Here is a 15,408-nt window from a genome sequence, read left to right as displayed (position 1 = left end):
CTCAAACTGATTTAACTTCCAGGCAACCCTTTAGCCAGAAACACAATAACCACCATGTTCACAGATTGCACATATCTCTTCCATACAGACAATTTCACATTCTTCACTGAGAGCAGCTGCTCTGCTTCAACTCCTGACCTCCAGGTGTGACAAAGAGGACCAACTTCATTTTTTCTGGAAACACTCCAGATGGGCTAAGCACTGAAGAGGACAGAGAACAAGGGCTAGACTCTGGGCAGACCTTGTGTGAGAGTGAGAAAGAACAAAAGGGTGCAAGGATTTCCTACCCTTTGCACCCTCACAGAGGGGCTGTTCAGAACCCAAGTGAAGAACATAGTGTCTCCACCACAGTTGCCAACTTTCATGCAGTAAATAAGCACCCTGACTTTCACAATAAGCCAGAAATCAAGTTAATCCCATTTCAAAACAAGGCAAAAACAAGACAATCCCTAAGAACCCCAACACTCTATGTGACTAGATCCCCCTGGCATGCAGTCTGGGACTGTGGTGGGCCTGCTGTGCACCCCGACTCTCTCCCCACTCTTGCCCCTGCTTGCCCCTCCTTGCCAGGAGCCGATCAAAAAAAAGAAGCAACAAGCCAAACAAGCCACAAGCCAAAAACTAGCCAACAAGCAACTCACAAGCCAATTAAGCCAAAAACAAGCCCAATTTCCGTGTTTTTTTCATGGGTTTGCCATGTCTGATCTCCACTCCCTCCTAGTGACCCTCCGAGGCAGCCCTTGGCATGAAGATGAAGTAGAAGTAGAAGAGTAGAAGTAAAGTGCACCATACTCAAGGGTAACATGGCAGGTATGACTGCTAAGATAGCAAAAATTTGTCCTGGAGATTTCAGCTGTCCCTTAGCTCCCCTTCTAACATGTCCAATGTAGTCAAAGGCAGAATCTAACCCTAAGAGGGAAAAGGAGTTCAATACACAAAAGAAAATATTCCCTCTCACACACACTCAGCCTTCCCATGCAAGCTATAATAAAGGAGGAATATTATTGAAAGGGTAATATAAAAATAAAACTATTCACCTGTCTCATTGCAGTCAAAAATCCTTGAGGGTTAAAGAACCCTGTCATCCAGAAGCAGTTTGGTCGGCCCTCAAATATCCAGCAGTAAAACTGATGGTTTCTTTCCAGAAGTTCAGTAAACCAGAAACCTAGAGTGCTGGAAGCCCAAGACCCCTAGAAACAGGTATAAAAGAGGTGTTTTTTAGGGGAGGGAGATGTTTAGAACTTTCAACATTTTGTAATCACAGCAATGCAAATTAATTTATCATATCAATGAAAATATCCCAAAGTATTAGGGACATATTATTACACGACTATTGAAATGTTAAATTTGGAATTACCAATCTCAGGGTGAAATTCTGGCCCTACTAAAGAAAATGATACAAATCCAATTGACTTCAGTAGGGCCAGAATTTCTCCCTATAGCCATTATTATAGACAGGATAACTAGCAACACCTGTTGCTATGGTGGTCAGACATTTCCCATTGAAGACAACATTTCAGTTGATTAAAACTTTATCAAACTAACTGTTTGGGACGAAAGTTTCCATGCTGAGTGTCTCTCTCAGGCTGAATGTTTTTCTCTGAACTTTCAGTCAAAATGGATTGTCTGTTCTGAGACCTAGTCTAGGGATTTTTTTATTTTATTTTTTACTTATGTTAAAATTCTGTCACCTCTTTTTGAACAATAGTAACATACCCATTCTTCGGAACAAGGTCTTGAAATTTGGCAGGTGGGTGGACCTCATGTAAGGTATGTGCTTTCTGCAGTCCCCAGGAAAATCTGCCCAAATTCGGCCAAGTTATATGCCCTTAAAAAATGCAGTTCCCCTGAAAGCACCACAGAGTACAGGAGCACCTCCAAGTCCCAGAGTAGAGGAAAAAGCCTACCTCAGTTTCCCTTGACCACCCTCTGGTTCCAGCACATGATGCCAGAAGCCCAACCACCTTTCTAGGTAACAGCCTTCTCTTGTTGCTAGTTAGTCCAGTATCTCAAAGGGTAGCAGTCTGTGTTGCAATGATTAAATCTTACTTTTCCAACCCTGCTGATGGTGGTTGTTGTATATAAAATAATTTGCCTTTATCTTTTTAATAAAAGTATCTAGGAAATTACATACAAACAAATAGTATTTAGGTTGCAAAGCAAACAACTCAAAAGTTATTAAATGCCAGTAATAATTGGTGCCAAACTAACCTCAGTTCGACCCCTTCCACATTTAAAACAATACCTAACAAGTGCTTTTTATCCATAGATGTCAAAGCACTGCATTTTTCTATAAAGCTGTCTACAAATCAGACACTCATTAAGCTGCTTTCATGTCACTTACAGAATTGACAATTGTCTTGGGCACTAAAAGACTGAATTTTCAGACTTAAAAAGGCTCTGTCTCAATAAAATCTTATGCAGTGATAATACATAGTATTTGAATAGCATTTTCCATCTTCAAAGATCTATACCAAATACCTCCATAGCAGAGATAGATGAAGATGAGGCAGAGAAGCTAAGTTATTTAACAGAGGGAGCCAGCGTCAGGCTGGGATTAGAACTCAGTCTCTGCTTTTCCATTTTATGCTCAGACTACTCCACAGAAAATTTAAAGATGGAATCATAATGCATTAAGTTAATTCCACAATCATGTCTGTTTTTTCCACAGGTACTCTGCCCCTTTCAGTGTCCAGGATGGATGTGCACAATGAGGAATGAATAAGATTTCACGGGCAACCTTAGTTCTGGCACTTACTGAGTGTTTGGCTTTGCCACCTAAGTAACATGCATTTAGCATAGTTTTTTAACATAACATATTAAGGAGGCTTGGCTTCTTGCTTATGTTTTTGAGGCCTCTGAGGTACTTTGGAATTATTCACTATGTGCATTTTGTTAACAGTCACACCAAAGCACCAACAGCAATGATAAAAAGATATATTTCACTGTAACATAGCTGGAACATAAGGGCTGAGGTAGCCTGAGTTACCTGTCCTGAACTTCGGAATAATCCTCCAAAGTTGGGGCATGTGTTTTCTTATAATGGGATTAATCACCGTTGTGATGGGAAAGGATACTGACCTATATCAGCGATTCCCGCCAAATTGAAATACTGCCAAATACAAATGACACTTTTTCAAACATATAAACACCAGCTCACTTGCATTTCAGAACGTATTGCAATGTTGTAGAAATAGGAACATTTGTTTAAAATAGTGAATGGTTTAGAGAAGGTAAATCAGTACTCCTTTGACTCTCGTAATATATGAACAAGAAGATAGTAAATGAAACTGAAAGCAAGTAGCTAACAATGATAAAAGGAAATAACTTTCTATGCAATGCATAACTTGTGGAACTCACTACTACTATCAGTGAGTTATTTTCAAGTCAATCTTTAGACATTATGAATAATGCTCATATGGATTGAAATCCAGGTCTAAATAGCATTAGTCAAGTCCAGCTGTTGAGAGCTCACTGTGACTGTGTTCACAAGTAGTATTTTTTTCTTGGTCTCCCTTTGAGCCAATAGACATCAGCCTAATAGAACCTGAAAGTATCTGCATTCATCCATATCTGCATCAATACCACACAGGCATGTTTTGATTAAGTTAATTCCAGATCAGCTTCTATCACCTCAGCACTACAGGACAATGGGTAACATTTACATCAAGAGCAATACATTCTGAAATGCAAGTGAGCTGGTGTTTATATGTTTGAAAAAGTGTCATTTGTATTTGGCAGTATGTCAGTTTAGCAGGAATCGCTGATATAGGACAGTATCCTTTCCCATCACAAAGGTGATTAAGCCCATTATAAGAAAACACATGCCCCCAACTTTGAAGGATTATTCCAAAGTTCAGGACAGGTAACTCAGGCTACCTCAGCCCTTATGTTCCAGCTATGTCACAGGGAAATATATCTTTTTATCATTGCTTTGGTGTGACTGTCAACAAAATACACATAGTGAATAATTCCAAAGGACCTCAGAGGCCTCAAAAACATAAGCAAGAAGCTGCTATTGCTATCTTTTGGGGGGTGGGGGAATTTAAGGATAATCCCTGTCTTCAATAGATTGGCATCAGTTTGAATTATAAAAACACTGAAAATGGTTAAGTTCCAGAACAGCAAGCTCAAGGACACACTGTGCAACAACATGAGTATCATCTTGGCTTCATGCGATTATCCTTAGGGTTGGCTGAAATCTTGTGGAAGCTGGTAGACATAACTGCCACCCTTCATCCAGGATAAATTTTGGAAAGCTATTAAATTCCTTTCTGGAAAGAGACAGCTGAAACAATAGAAACCATCACCTAAACAAAAGTCATATGCAAGGCTGGTCAGGAACCTGAGCTATATGGATGGAGGGGTTTCACTGGGAGCTCAATATATTGTTACTGAGTACAGTAACTCCCCACTTAAAGTCATCCCAGTTAATGTTGTTTCATTGTTATGTTGCTGATCAGTTAGGGAACATGCTCGTTTAAAGTTGCCTAATGCTCCCTTATAACGTCGTTTGGCAGCTGCCTGCTTTGTCCACTGCTTGCAGGAAGAGCAGCCCGTTGGAGCCAGCTGGTAGGGGCTTGGATCCAGGGTGGACCAGCAGCCCCTTATCAGCTCCCCTAAATTCTCTGTGTAACAGCTGCTCAGTTCAGCTGCCAGTTCAGCTGTCCTCCCGCCACTGATGTGTGCTGCTCCTGCCCTCTGCCTTGGAGCTGCTCCCCGGAGCCTCCTGCTTGCTGTGCAGGGGGGCAGGAGAGGGGTGCTAATCTCAGGGTGTCCCCTGCCCCCTCCCACTCCTGCCCCCCACTCCTGTACCCCATTTCCACAGAGCAGGGGCGGGGGACATGACAAGGCTCAGGATGGAGGGAGCTTGCTGGCAACAGCTGCTGTCTCAACTTGCTGATCTACTTAAAAAGGAGTGTACTTAGAGTGGGGTCAGTGTACTTAAAGGGGCAATGCGCGTCTCTCTCTCACACACATGGTGTGTGTCTCTGTCTCTCTCTGCCATGCTGTCTCCCCTCCCTCCATTTGTAGTGCCTTGTAGAGTGTGAGGCTACATTAACAACAGTGTGTTAACCCTTGAGGGGCTCAGCCAAGTGCTAGTTCATCATTTAGCATTAAGGCATCCCCTGGGAAATATCCCACCCTCTGACTCCACCACTTCAACCAAGCTTCACAATCAGCATTGCAGTGTACAGTATTACTCCCCAACCGCACCTCCCGATCAGCTGTTTCGTGTCGTGCAGGAGGCTCTGGGGGGGAGGGGGAGGAGCGAGGGCACGGCACGCACAGGGGAGGGGGTGGGAAGGGGGGGAGTGGGGGCAGGGCCTGTGGCAGAGCCAGGGTTGAGCAGTGTTCACCCCTCGGCACACTGGAAAGTTGGTGCCTGTAGCTCCAGCCCTGGAGTCTGTGCCTGTACAAGGAGCCGCATATTAACTTCTGAAGGGCCGCACGTGGCTCTGGAGCCACAGGTTGGCCACCCCTGGTATATACCATTAATGTTGATTAATGACAATCATCTGTTGTTAAGAATTTAATAACTACCACTTTTAAAAAGGATTTTTCACAACTTAATCTGTATCCAGTAGCTTTTTCAGGGCTAGTATCTTGCTGTTCATTCCCAGCATCTTCACCGATGCTAGGAAATATGGTTCCCCAGTGCTGCTCACTGTTGTATGAGGTGTATCCTTGCATTCCATTGATGGAATTTAAATGAATGTTTGACTGAATGTTATACTGTGTGTGTATATATATGTTGCAATGATAATATATATATAGTCTTTTGTCTGGCAAAAAAAAATTTCCCTGCAACCTAACCCCCCCATTTACACTAATTCTTATGGGGAAATTGGATTCACTTAACATTGTTTCGCTTAAAGTAGCATTTTTCAGGAACATAACTACAACGTTAAGCGAGGAGTTACTGTATTGTTTGGTGGAGGTGTGTGTGACAGAGAGGAACAAAAACACCATGGAAAAATACATGAAAGGCAGCAAGGAAACCCCAGAGACAGCTGAAGAAGCACTTGCAGCATGATCCTGAGAAAAGCTCAGAGCACTTCTGGATAGAGTGCTGACTGGAATGAGGCTTACTACTTTGAGTCTCACAAAGAATTCAGCATCATTAATAACCTAATAGTAGTAGTGAGTTCCACAAGTTATGCATTGCATAGAAAGTTATTTCCTTTTATCACTGTTAGCTATTGGCTTATACTATGTATATGTGTGTATGTGTGTGTGTGTGTATATATAAAATATAGTCTTTTGTCTGGCAAAAAAGAAACTGTCTCCTGTTTTGTTCCTACTGTTATCAAGGAAACATGAGTATATCTACATTCTCTGTAAATAAACAAAACTGCATCAATGAAATGCCTGACTCCAATATCCATTTTTGGTCCCCACTGAAACAACTCTCAAGACCCAAATATTACCTAATCACCTGGATCAAAATACAATGAGCTGTTCACATGCTGTGCAGGCAAATTATCTGCTGTATCACCTAATTTTAGGCAAGCTAATCAGCTATTTGCCCAGATATCATTTGTACTTGCCCTGGGTTTCTAGACAATAAGATAAAAAGGACACACACTGATTTTCTTAATGGATCCAGAATTTAAACTCAAATTAACAGATTTACAAATTCTCAGAAAATGCATTCTGTACCCAAAAAGTGCAGTCATGATACATTGTATTTTTCATACCTAAGAGGATTAATCTCTGCACTAAGTATAAAATGGAACTCAATCTTACCTGAGATGGCATGGCCAGCCCTTCTACAGTTTACCTAATACTTCAGAAAAAAATATTTCTTCTCTGGCCAACTAGGTATGAGAAGTTTTAGACCAAAAGGAGTTTTCAAAGTAAGTCAGAAAGGGGGCAAAGAAAGGGGGATATATCATCAGATTCTGTCCTATTTTACACCCTGTACAATCCCATAACTCCACTCTTCGGCTGAAAGCTCTCTCTCAAATTTGGTAATGCAGTCACGACCATGACTTCATATTATCACTGAGATCTAGCACTTCAGGGTTATATTTTCAAAAAGGGGTTGAACAAAATACATTAACCCTTTTTAAATTAAAGGATGTTAACATATTGGATATTAATGATGATTCATAATCTGAGTATGTCATTTTTTTAGTCTTTAAAATGCAACATTGACCGAGGACTCTAAACAGTTTAACACCTGCCTTTTCCCAATGGGCAGGAATTCTTGCATCATACATGCAATCCAAAGCATCCCTCAGATTTTCACTCATGATGATGGTCCCATCAATGGCAAGTTTGAGATCAGTCAGAGTGCTTCGCACTAAGGTGATAACCCTCTGCATTCTGTCTATCTCCTGTCTCAAGAAGATGTTCATAGGCTGGAATGGTCCCATCTTCTGCAGCCTTTCCTTTACCTGTCAAGAGAAAGCCAAACGAAGTAGATATTCACAGAGAAATCAAGAGAAAGTTCACTTTATGGCAAAGTTAGATACCAATATATGGAAAGATCAAATCGTTTTCATTAGATGGTTATAAGTAAGGGTAATCAGGTAGGTAGGTATTGTCACCCCGACCCAAGCAGTAGCAGATTACAAGGCCCTTGTTGGTCAGCTCTCCATTGGAAGAGACATCAGTGATGTGGAGTCCAGGAATATTCCTGACATAATTTATGTACACTCTGCCCACCACCCCTGAACTAGAAAGTATCACGGCAACTTGTAGACAATTCCCTCTTTCAGAGATCTTAGCCTGAATACCAATGCCCGGTTCCCAGGGAGCAACTCTGCACCAAAACCTGACTCTAGTTTGAGAACTTAAGGAAAAGCCCAAACGCCACAAAAACTCTACCCTTCTACTCTAATAGTATTGTTGTGGGTTGGCTTAAACCGTGGTAAGGTTTGAGCACAGCTTCTGTCTTTCATTCAGGGTAAACGTAAAGAAGAGGCTGAAACAGTAGCATGAACACCCAACACATAGGTACATAGTAGTGCTAAAGTAGAGAGGAGAGAGAGAAGCTGTCAGGAAGCTAAGCAGACCACAACAGAAGCACTGGTAACATGACCCTGGGAGGCAGCTAAGAGAGGAAGCTTGTCGGACACGCATACTGGCTGGAAAGGCAGATTTGGAACAGTGAGCAAAAGAACTGTCTCCTGATTTTTTTCCCCCCTGTGTTCAGGGAAAGACAACTCAGTGTATCACCTTTGCAAATAAACAATATTGCATCAAAGAAAATACCTGATTCTGTCACTATTTTCTCTGTCTACGGAGAAATAAGGCACAGGGCCACAAAGTTTGACCAGCCACTTGGGTCAAAGGAGATCACACTATTAATCTCATATTCTAATAAAAATAAGTTCTGCATCTTTTCATGATAACTTTGTAGAAGCCAAAATGAGAAATCAGCATGAAGAGTGAAAATGTAATTAATTTTTAAAACTTCATTTTATATCCTCTGTGATGGTGGTTATAACATAGTTAAGGAAAAGTGTTTTTAAATGAACCTGATAATGACCTTTCAGGGCAGTGTGCACATCCTGATACGAGTCACCTCCTGAGTCCTAATTTCACCTCCCATTGACGAGGCAGCTTTGAGCACAGCTTCTGTCTTTCATTCAGGGTAAATGTAAAGAAGTGGCTGAAACAGTAGCGTGAACACCCAACACATAGGCACATGGTAGTGCTAAAATAGAAGCTGACTGAAGAACAGCAGGAAGCAGGAAGAACAGCAGCTCTGACAGAGATGAGCTCTCCAATGCCCAACAGAGGAAGTGAAGGTGTTATCAGAGGAAGGGGTGCTGCACTTGTCCACACTGTCCCTTTAAACCCTGCTCAGCCTCTCTAGCCTATTGAGCTGATGATAAGGGTCAAACTTGTGAGATGTCTAGTTTGACATCTCTAGCGTCCTGAGAAAGATTACAAGAGACAAGGCTTTGTAAACTCGCTAGCTCAGCAATTTAACCATTGGGCTCTATGTGGCGACACAGGGCTTTTTAAGGTTACTGGGTAAGTACTCCTCCTACCTTGCTGGGATGAGGGTCAGCCCTCTCTGAGGTTACTGGTTGAGCACCTCTAGCTTTTGGGCTTGTGTGAAAGCTTAAAAATGTGTGAATCCTCAGCCTAAGCACTACAAACTTTCCAGGGGGGATAACAAAAGTCTTGTGAGCTTGTGAGCACAAGTCTTGTGAGCTCAAAAGTACTGCTCTGATTGGATATCAAGTCTCAAGCTTCAGAAAAGTTTCCTATCTCAGATTTTATGGCTTGCTGAGGTGATAGTGCTCAGGCTTCTGTGAGATCATTAGCTCAGAAATTTCAGTGTGCTAAGCTGATGCCAAGACACAGGCCTGTGGGAGGTCACTGGCTCAGCAGTTCAAATTAGAACGGGTGGCTCCTCATTTCTGGAAGGTTTGTCATCATTGGTGCTAATTATTGTGAGATGACACTTACATCAGACCTGATGGAACACAGCACAAGTAAGATAATGGACAAGGGAATAACTATACTTGAAAAGAGCTGGGCCAACCCCAGCCAATAAGAGTGTGCACACATGCACATGTACACTGACTGTGCAGCGTGTGCATCTAGGCATATGCCACTACGGTCCTGTCTGTTCACTCTCCCCTCCTAAATTCTCCATTCTGATTCCCCGGATGCTAGCTAGGGGAGGGTAAGTTAGTGGCAGTGTTTCCTCTGCACAGTGTGAGAAAGTGTCTATTGCAACTATAACTGAAACCAAATTCATCGCAATTGGGCTACGAAGCATAGTTGTTGAGTCAGTAGTTAACTTCCCTGGGTTTGAACCACTGTAGGTAAGATGAAAAGTTCCATGCACACATAAAATATAAATAAATATTTCGCTCACTCACACCCACATCCACACCATTGTCAATCCCGTGAGCCATTCACTCCACAGAAACACTATAATATATGAAAATAAATTACTACAAGTATCTGCGGTTTCTATGCTGAACTGCAAGGTAACAAAATTTAGGAATTTTCATTTACAAAGACAGCACAAGTTTTCTCTCACAATGTTACCTAGTTTAGCTGATGAAAACTGCTGATCTCCCTCAGTGTAAATGGAAAATCAACAAGTGGTTTAATTTTTAGCAAATCAATAATGTCCCATCAGTACAATTTTAGCAACTTCACTATGAACATTTACATCCCATTCAGGCTTCCTCAGTATATATTTTTAAAGCATTTGTCAGTGTAAATGGATTCACAAAAGCTTTTCAAGAAGATTATATGGGACTTTTCTTGGTTTTTTGCACATACATAAGGCAAGACAGAGCAGATGTGATTTCTGACAGGATTTCATAAACTCACTTCAAATGGTGCATAATCATTAGGTAGCTTCTCCAACATATCATCAGCCAATCTAGCTACCACCGCCTCTCTAGTCTCGCCTCGTCCACTGGAACTGTCTTTAGGTTGAATACTGAGGATGGTATCCAACACATCCTTGGCAAGCTTGCTCTGGTAAGTGATATCAGCATTGGGATGCAGCCCAAATACCTCAGGAGTGTCGTAAGCAGGCAGGCTCTAGATGATGAAACACAAAGAATTGTAATTGGAGGTAAAGTTCACAAATACCAGCTGTAAAAAAGCCAGAGGAATAAAAGCAGTTACTATCCTATAAAATAAAAAAAGCTTTATTTTCCTAATTTTGTCATCCTGTGATGCTCAATTAGCAGTCTTCAATGCAAAGAATCCAATGCTTCCTAAAACCTAGTGCAAGCACAAACCCTACTGACTGCAACTACTTAGAATGCAACTTCCCCTTATGTCTGAGTAGTCATTTTCCACTTCAGATTCTCCTAACATCTCCTGTGAGGAAGTGCCAAGAGCCTGGACTCCTATTCTCTATTTCTCCTTTGATAATGGTCTCTCTAGACGGTACTTCTCTGAAGGGACTTAAAAGGAAAAGTAAAGTGTAGAACTTCTGGGACAGCACTATCACTCCTTCATTAGCAGATATTTAGGCAAGTAGGCAGACAGGAGAAAAACCTGCTTAGACTAAAACTAAAGGAAGATGCTGAAGGGTAGAAAGAACTTGGATGAGTGTTTATTAGTATTGTTTTCATTCGGTAAGAGCTTGGTAGTGTACAAACCTGTATGTACTGAAGGTACTGGTCCACTGTGGTACATTTGGGTATGCTGTATCCTTTGTAAAAGCAGAAGTCTTGACTGAACATGTTTTCACTGAACCAGACCTTAGCAAATGTGTTCAGCAGTCTTTTGTCATAGTCATCAGTCACTCGGCCTCCATACTGGATCTCACCTACCATGTAGCGAACAGTATTCCAGGAGATGCCCTAAAACAACATGCAAACATTAATTGTGGCTAAACCTCCCTGAATTTCATGCAGAGCTCTGTTGACATCTTTGTGTGTCTGTATACATACAGTATTGTATATAGGCCCAGATCATCTAACCCTCTTGAGGGCAAAAGTCACTTTACACCACCCTTGTGTTCCCCTGCTTGAGGCCAGCTCAATCCTCACGCAATTTACAGCGGCTTAAGTAACAAGGGGCTGTTTTGGCAGCTGGGATACCTGTGTCACAGCTTCACTCCAACCATACCATTTACAATGGAAGTGGCAATGAGCTTTGCCAGAGAGGCGGCTATGGTTCACTCCACTGTTTTGGATTCTCCCATCCAGAGACATCTTCAGGAGGCTAGGTAAGCCAGCTTTACAGCCCCTTTTTGCTGCCAGAGTGTTACAGGAAGGCCACAGAAACCTGGAATAGCTGGTCAGTCGTAATATGCTTTCTGCTTAGGTCAACTAAACAAAATCCACCACTGTTGCAGTGCAGCAATAATTAGGATTGTTTTTATAGACTCCTAACTCCTCTGATATCCCACTGTATTTGGTTTTTAGGCAGGGGATATATTGGGGCTCAGAAAATTCATCTGCACCTTTAACTTTCACTAAATTAGTACCAATAAATTTCAAATAACATTTTCCTAAATTTGATACTCTCCTCATAGATGCACATGTACAGCTTGCCATCCAACCCATTCCCCAAAATTGGGGCGTGCATGGATACTGCTTTATGTGAAGCACTGACTTATGAAGACAACGTCAAAAAGCAAGTGCTAATGCCATTAAATCAGACATAATTGAACTATATTATTAAAACATTTGTTATAAAACAGAACATTATTCCGAAATACAAAAAACAACTTTTAGCCATTTAACACTATCTCACAGTAGCCTGGATCTCTTATTGCTGCTGCTAAAGTCTGGTCCTTTTTTCTTGAAAACAAAACAAGTCAAGCACGTGCAAAAGGGAAGAGAAAAAGAATAGCAAAATAAAGCAGTTTCTATATTTGGTGTTGACTCTCACTTGCAACCTCAATGCTGGAAAAACACAGGCATCACACTTGGTTTTATCAGCCATTCTGAGACCTGGCAAACTTACACCAGCATCAGGTAAAGATTGCTTTTAGCTGCCCCTCTGCTCACAGGCTTGCAGCAGTGTTGTAAAATATATAGCCTTGGCCAGCTAAGCCAGACTCTTTTTAGACAGAAGGCAAGAGGAGAGAAATAGGAAAGAGAACAAATAAGGTGGGGAAGGAAAAGGATGCACCAGGAGGGGGTGAAAAAGTCTCACATCCCCAGTGGCGTTTGGGGGTTAGCTGGAGCCAATAGTGTCATCTGAGTCCCTCACTCTGCCTCAGTCTGGTCAGGACATCTCAGGATTAGGATGACAAAGGCCCAAGAGTGTCATGGTGGACTCTGGGGTTCTAGGAGATAAAGGGGATGGAAGCCATAATGATAACACTCGCTCCATCCTGTTTGCAAGTCTTTCAGTCAGACATAGTCTCCTAATTTCTTGCTCCCCCAAAGTCTTTCTGAGGATCCCAAAAGGAGAGCAATGGGTGGAATAGCCCTTCCCCTCATTACTTTGTCCACCAATTACATCTATTTTCCAACACACCAATTTTGAGTCATTGATTTCTGGTCCCACACTTTCCTTCTTTAGCAAATACAATCTCAACACAGACCTTGGGTTATACCAGTAAGCCTTTTGGTTTGGACTAATTCAGTCTGTTTCTCTTGTGCACTTTTCCCCCCACACCAACATCTATTGTTATAGGTTATTTTAACATTTTGTGAATTGTTAGTCACTTTCTACAGTTAGGCTTGGAACTGGGACAAGCCTACTAGGCCCCAAATATTGCTGCAGTTTACAGCTCCCCTTTTTTTTGCCTAATTATATATATTTTTGGACTAATAAAAAAGTAGCCACCACAAGCATAAGTAGAAAACATACAGACGCTTAAAAAACGGATTTTAAAAGTTATCCCCCGCTGAGCAGTTGCATTTGTATTTCAACATATGTAGACAAGTGTTTTCAGTGCTGTGGGCACTCAATATATCTAGAGTTAAAGAACAAGTTTTTTATGATCTAGCATTTATGTTTGTATTTCAATTGTTTGGAAGTATCCATAATATTCCAGTTACCCAAACTATTGAATTAAGTACCTTCTTGATGTCCATGTCATCTAAATGATTCTGGATGAACTGCACAGTGGCATTAAAGTCAGCCTGGTTAAACTCATAGGGGATGTTCCAACCTAGTGGTCCAAATTTGCGTCTTTCTTGAACTGTGGAGTGCAGGAAACCAACAGCGTATAATAATGGTTTCCATTGCACCATGTTACTGACATCCAGGAGATCCTGGTTCACACCTGTTGGAAAAAAGTGGACATCACAAGCCATAAGCTACCAGCATTTTAGTTTCAGCATGATCCATTACTAAAATACCTCTGGTGGTGGTACTTAGTTAGCTTTGAATCTCTCCAGAGATGCATTTACTATATCACAAAGCACTCTAGTCTGGAGAAAGTATGCTACCTCTTTTTAGGTAGCACAAGTTAGCATAAAGTTCAGAAATATAAATGCACATGTTACAGTGCACATCTGGTGCATTTATCGTAACAAGCCCTTTGAGGACAGGAGACACAACTTTTTAGTTCCCAGAAAAGCAATTAAAAATCATCGCTCTGGCATGATAAAAATCAGCATATGGCCTTTCATCATAAAAAGTGAAAGGGTGTTCAATTATTAAATGAGGTGTTAAAAAGCATTTTTAAACAAGACACTGGAGGTTATAATTTGTGGAAAAAATATTCCTGTTTTTATATCAGATGAGTTCAGACATAACTTCAGCAGCTCTCCAATTTCTCTCAATTTTCTTAACATCTGGCTTCATCTTAGGGCCAAGTTGTGCCCTGGAATCAACATGCACAACTCTTGTTGTTATCAGCTTCAACAGATAAGGTCTGCAGCCAGTGTCCAAAATTTCATCCTGATTCTACCAGTAACTGCAACGTGATCACATGGTGACATAGGTGGGGCTGGAAGGAAGGGCCTATTTAATTGTGTACCGCTAAAAACTATATTTTATTCCCTGTTGATTTTTTTCACTCACCACCATATGTTCTCTTCAGACCAGCTTTGAGTCCCTGTGGAGGTTCATTGGTGAATTTAATGGACATTTGAAGAAGGGTAATGGGGAACTGTCGGTGAACCTCAGTGGTCATCCACAAGCGGAAGTCCTCATGGACAGTCTCAGTTTCTATAATAGTGTCCATCAGCTCATCCAAAAAGTCAAGTCCTAGGTGGCAGTTCTGAAGAAGTGCCCATCCTCCCTAGTGCAAAAGAAGAGAACAAGATGTGATATGCATTTGTGTGGTATTAAAATTTATTTTCAAACTGAAAACACTAAATGATATTTTATTTATCATTAAAATTAGAAATGTATCAAACAATTCTAATTTACAGCATGGTAATCAAACATGTCGAACACCTCATGTGCAGCAAGGTGGGAAGAATTTAAGTAACATATTCCTCCACATTCCAGTTCTAAGCCTGTCAACTCTTCACCAAGTCCTCATCAATTCAAACTAGTGTCTTTTAGAACTTTATATTTTCCCATGTAAAACTCAAGAGCTGGCAGCCAGTTCACATGCTAATTGTACAACTAAGAACATAAGAACGGCCAAACTGGGTCAGACCAAAGGCCCACCTAGCCCAGTATCCTGTCTACCAACAGCAGCCAATGCCAGGTGCCCCAGAGGAATGAACAGAACAGATAATCATCAAGTGATCCATTCCCTGTCGCTCATTCCCTGGCAAACAGAGGCTAGGGACACCATCCCTGCCCATTCTGGCTAATAGCCATTGATGGACTGACAAAGTATTTCCCTTCTGCAAGAAAATGCTAATGATGGCCCATGCAGTATGACAAGAATGGAGAGTTTACCACTTGCAGATGTGTGGGGATGACCCTTTGAGTGTCCTTTTTTATACTCCTCAAAACAAGGCCTACTTAATCCTCCAACATATATCCTTGATTCTCAACTTTGATGGTTATGAGTCTTGACCTGTCCATGATTCAGATCAGTGG

At 41.4% G+C, this 15,408-nt stretch overlaps 1 protein-coding gene across 5 annotated transcripts in view; it reads right to left on the bottom strand.

The window, feature by feature from the left end:
* DNAH5 (dynein axonemal heavy chain 5) overlaps positions 1-15,408 on the bottom strand; it is a 315,032-nt gene that overhangs the window by 25,090 nt on the left and 274,534 nt on the right. For all 5 annotated transcript variants that reach the window (XM_048839609.2, XM_075125448.1, XM_075125450.1 and 2 more), the window contains 6 exons: positions 14,431-14,650; positions 13,482-13,687; positions 11,100-11,303; positions 10,315-10,530; positions 7,191-7,403; positions 1,038-1,190 (listed from right to left, as the gene is read on the bottom strand). In XM_048839609.2, coding sequence (XP_048695566.2) covers positions 1,038-1,190; positions 7,191-7,403; positions 10,315-10,530; positions 11,100-11,303; positions 13,482-13,687; positions 14,431-14,650 — 1,212 coding nt within the window. The remainder of the gene's footprint in view (positions 1-1,037; positions 1,191-7,190; positions 7,404-10,314; positions 10,531-11,099; positions 11,304-13,481; positions 13,688-14,430; positions 14,651-15,408) is intronic.

This window comes from Caretta caretta, chromosome 2, assembly GCF_965140235.1.
Source record: "Caretta caretta isolate rCarCar2 chromosome 2, rCarCar1.hap1, whole genome shotgun sequence".
NCBI lineage: Eukaryota > Metazoa > Chordata > Testudines > Cheloniidae > Caretta > Caretta caretta.
Note: the sequence above shows the minus strand (reverse complement) of the source record. Positions and strands in the feature narration are given on the sequence as shown.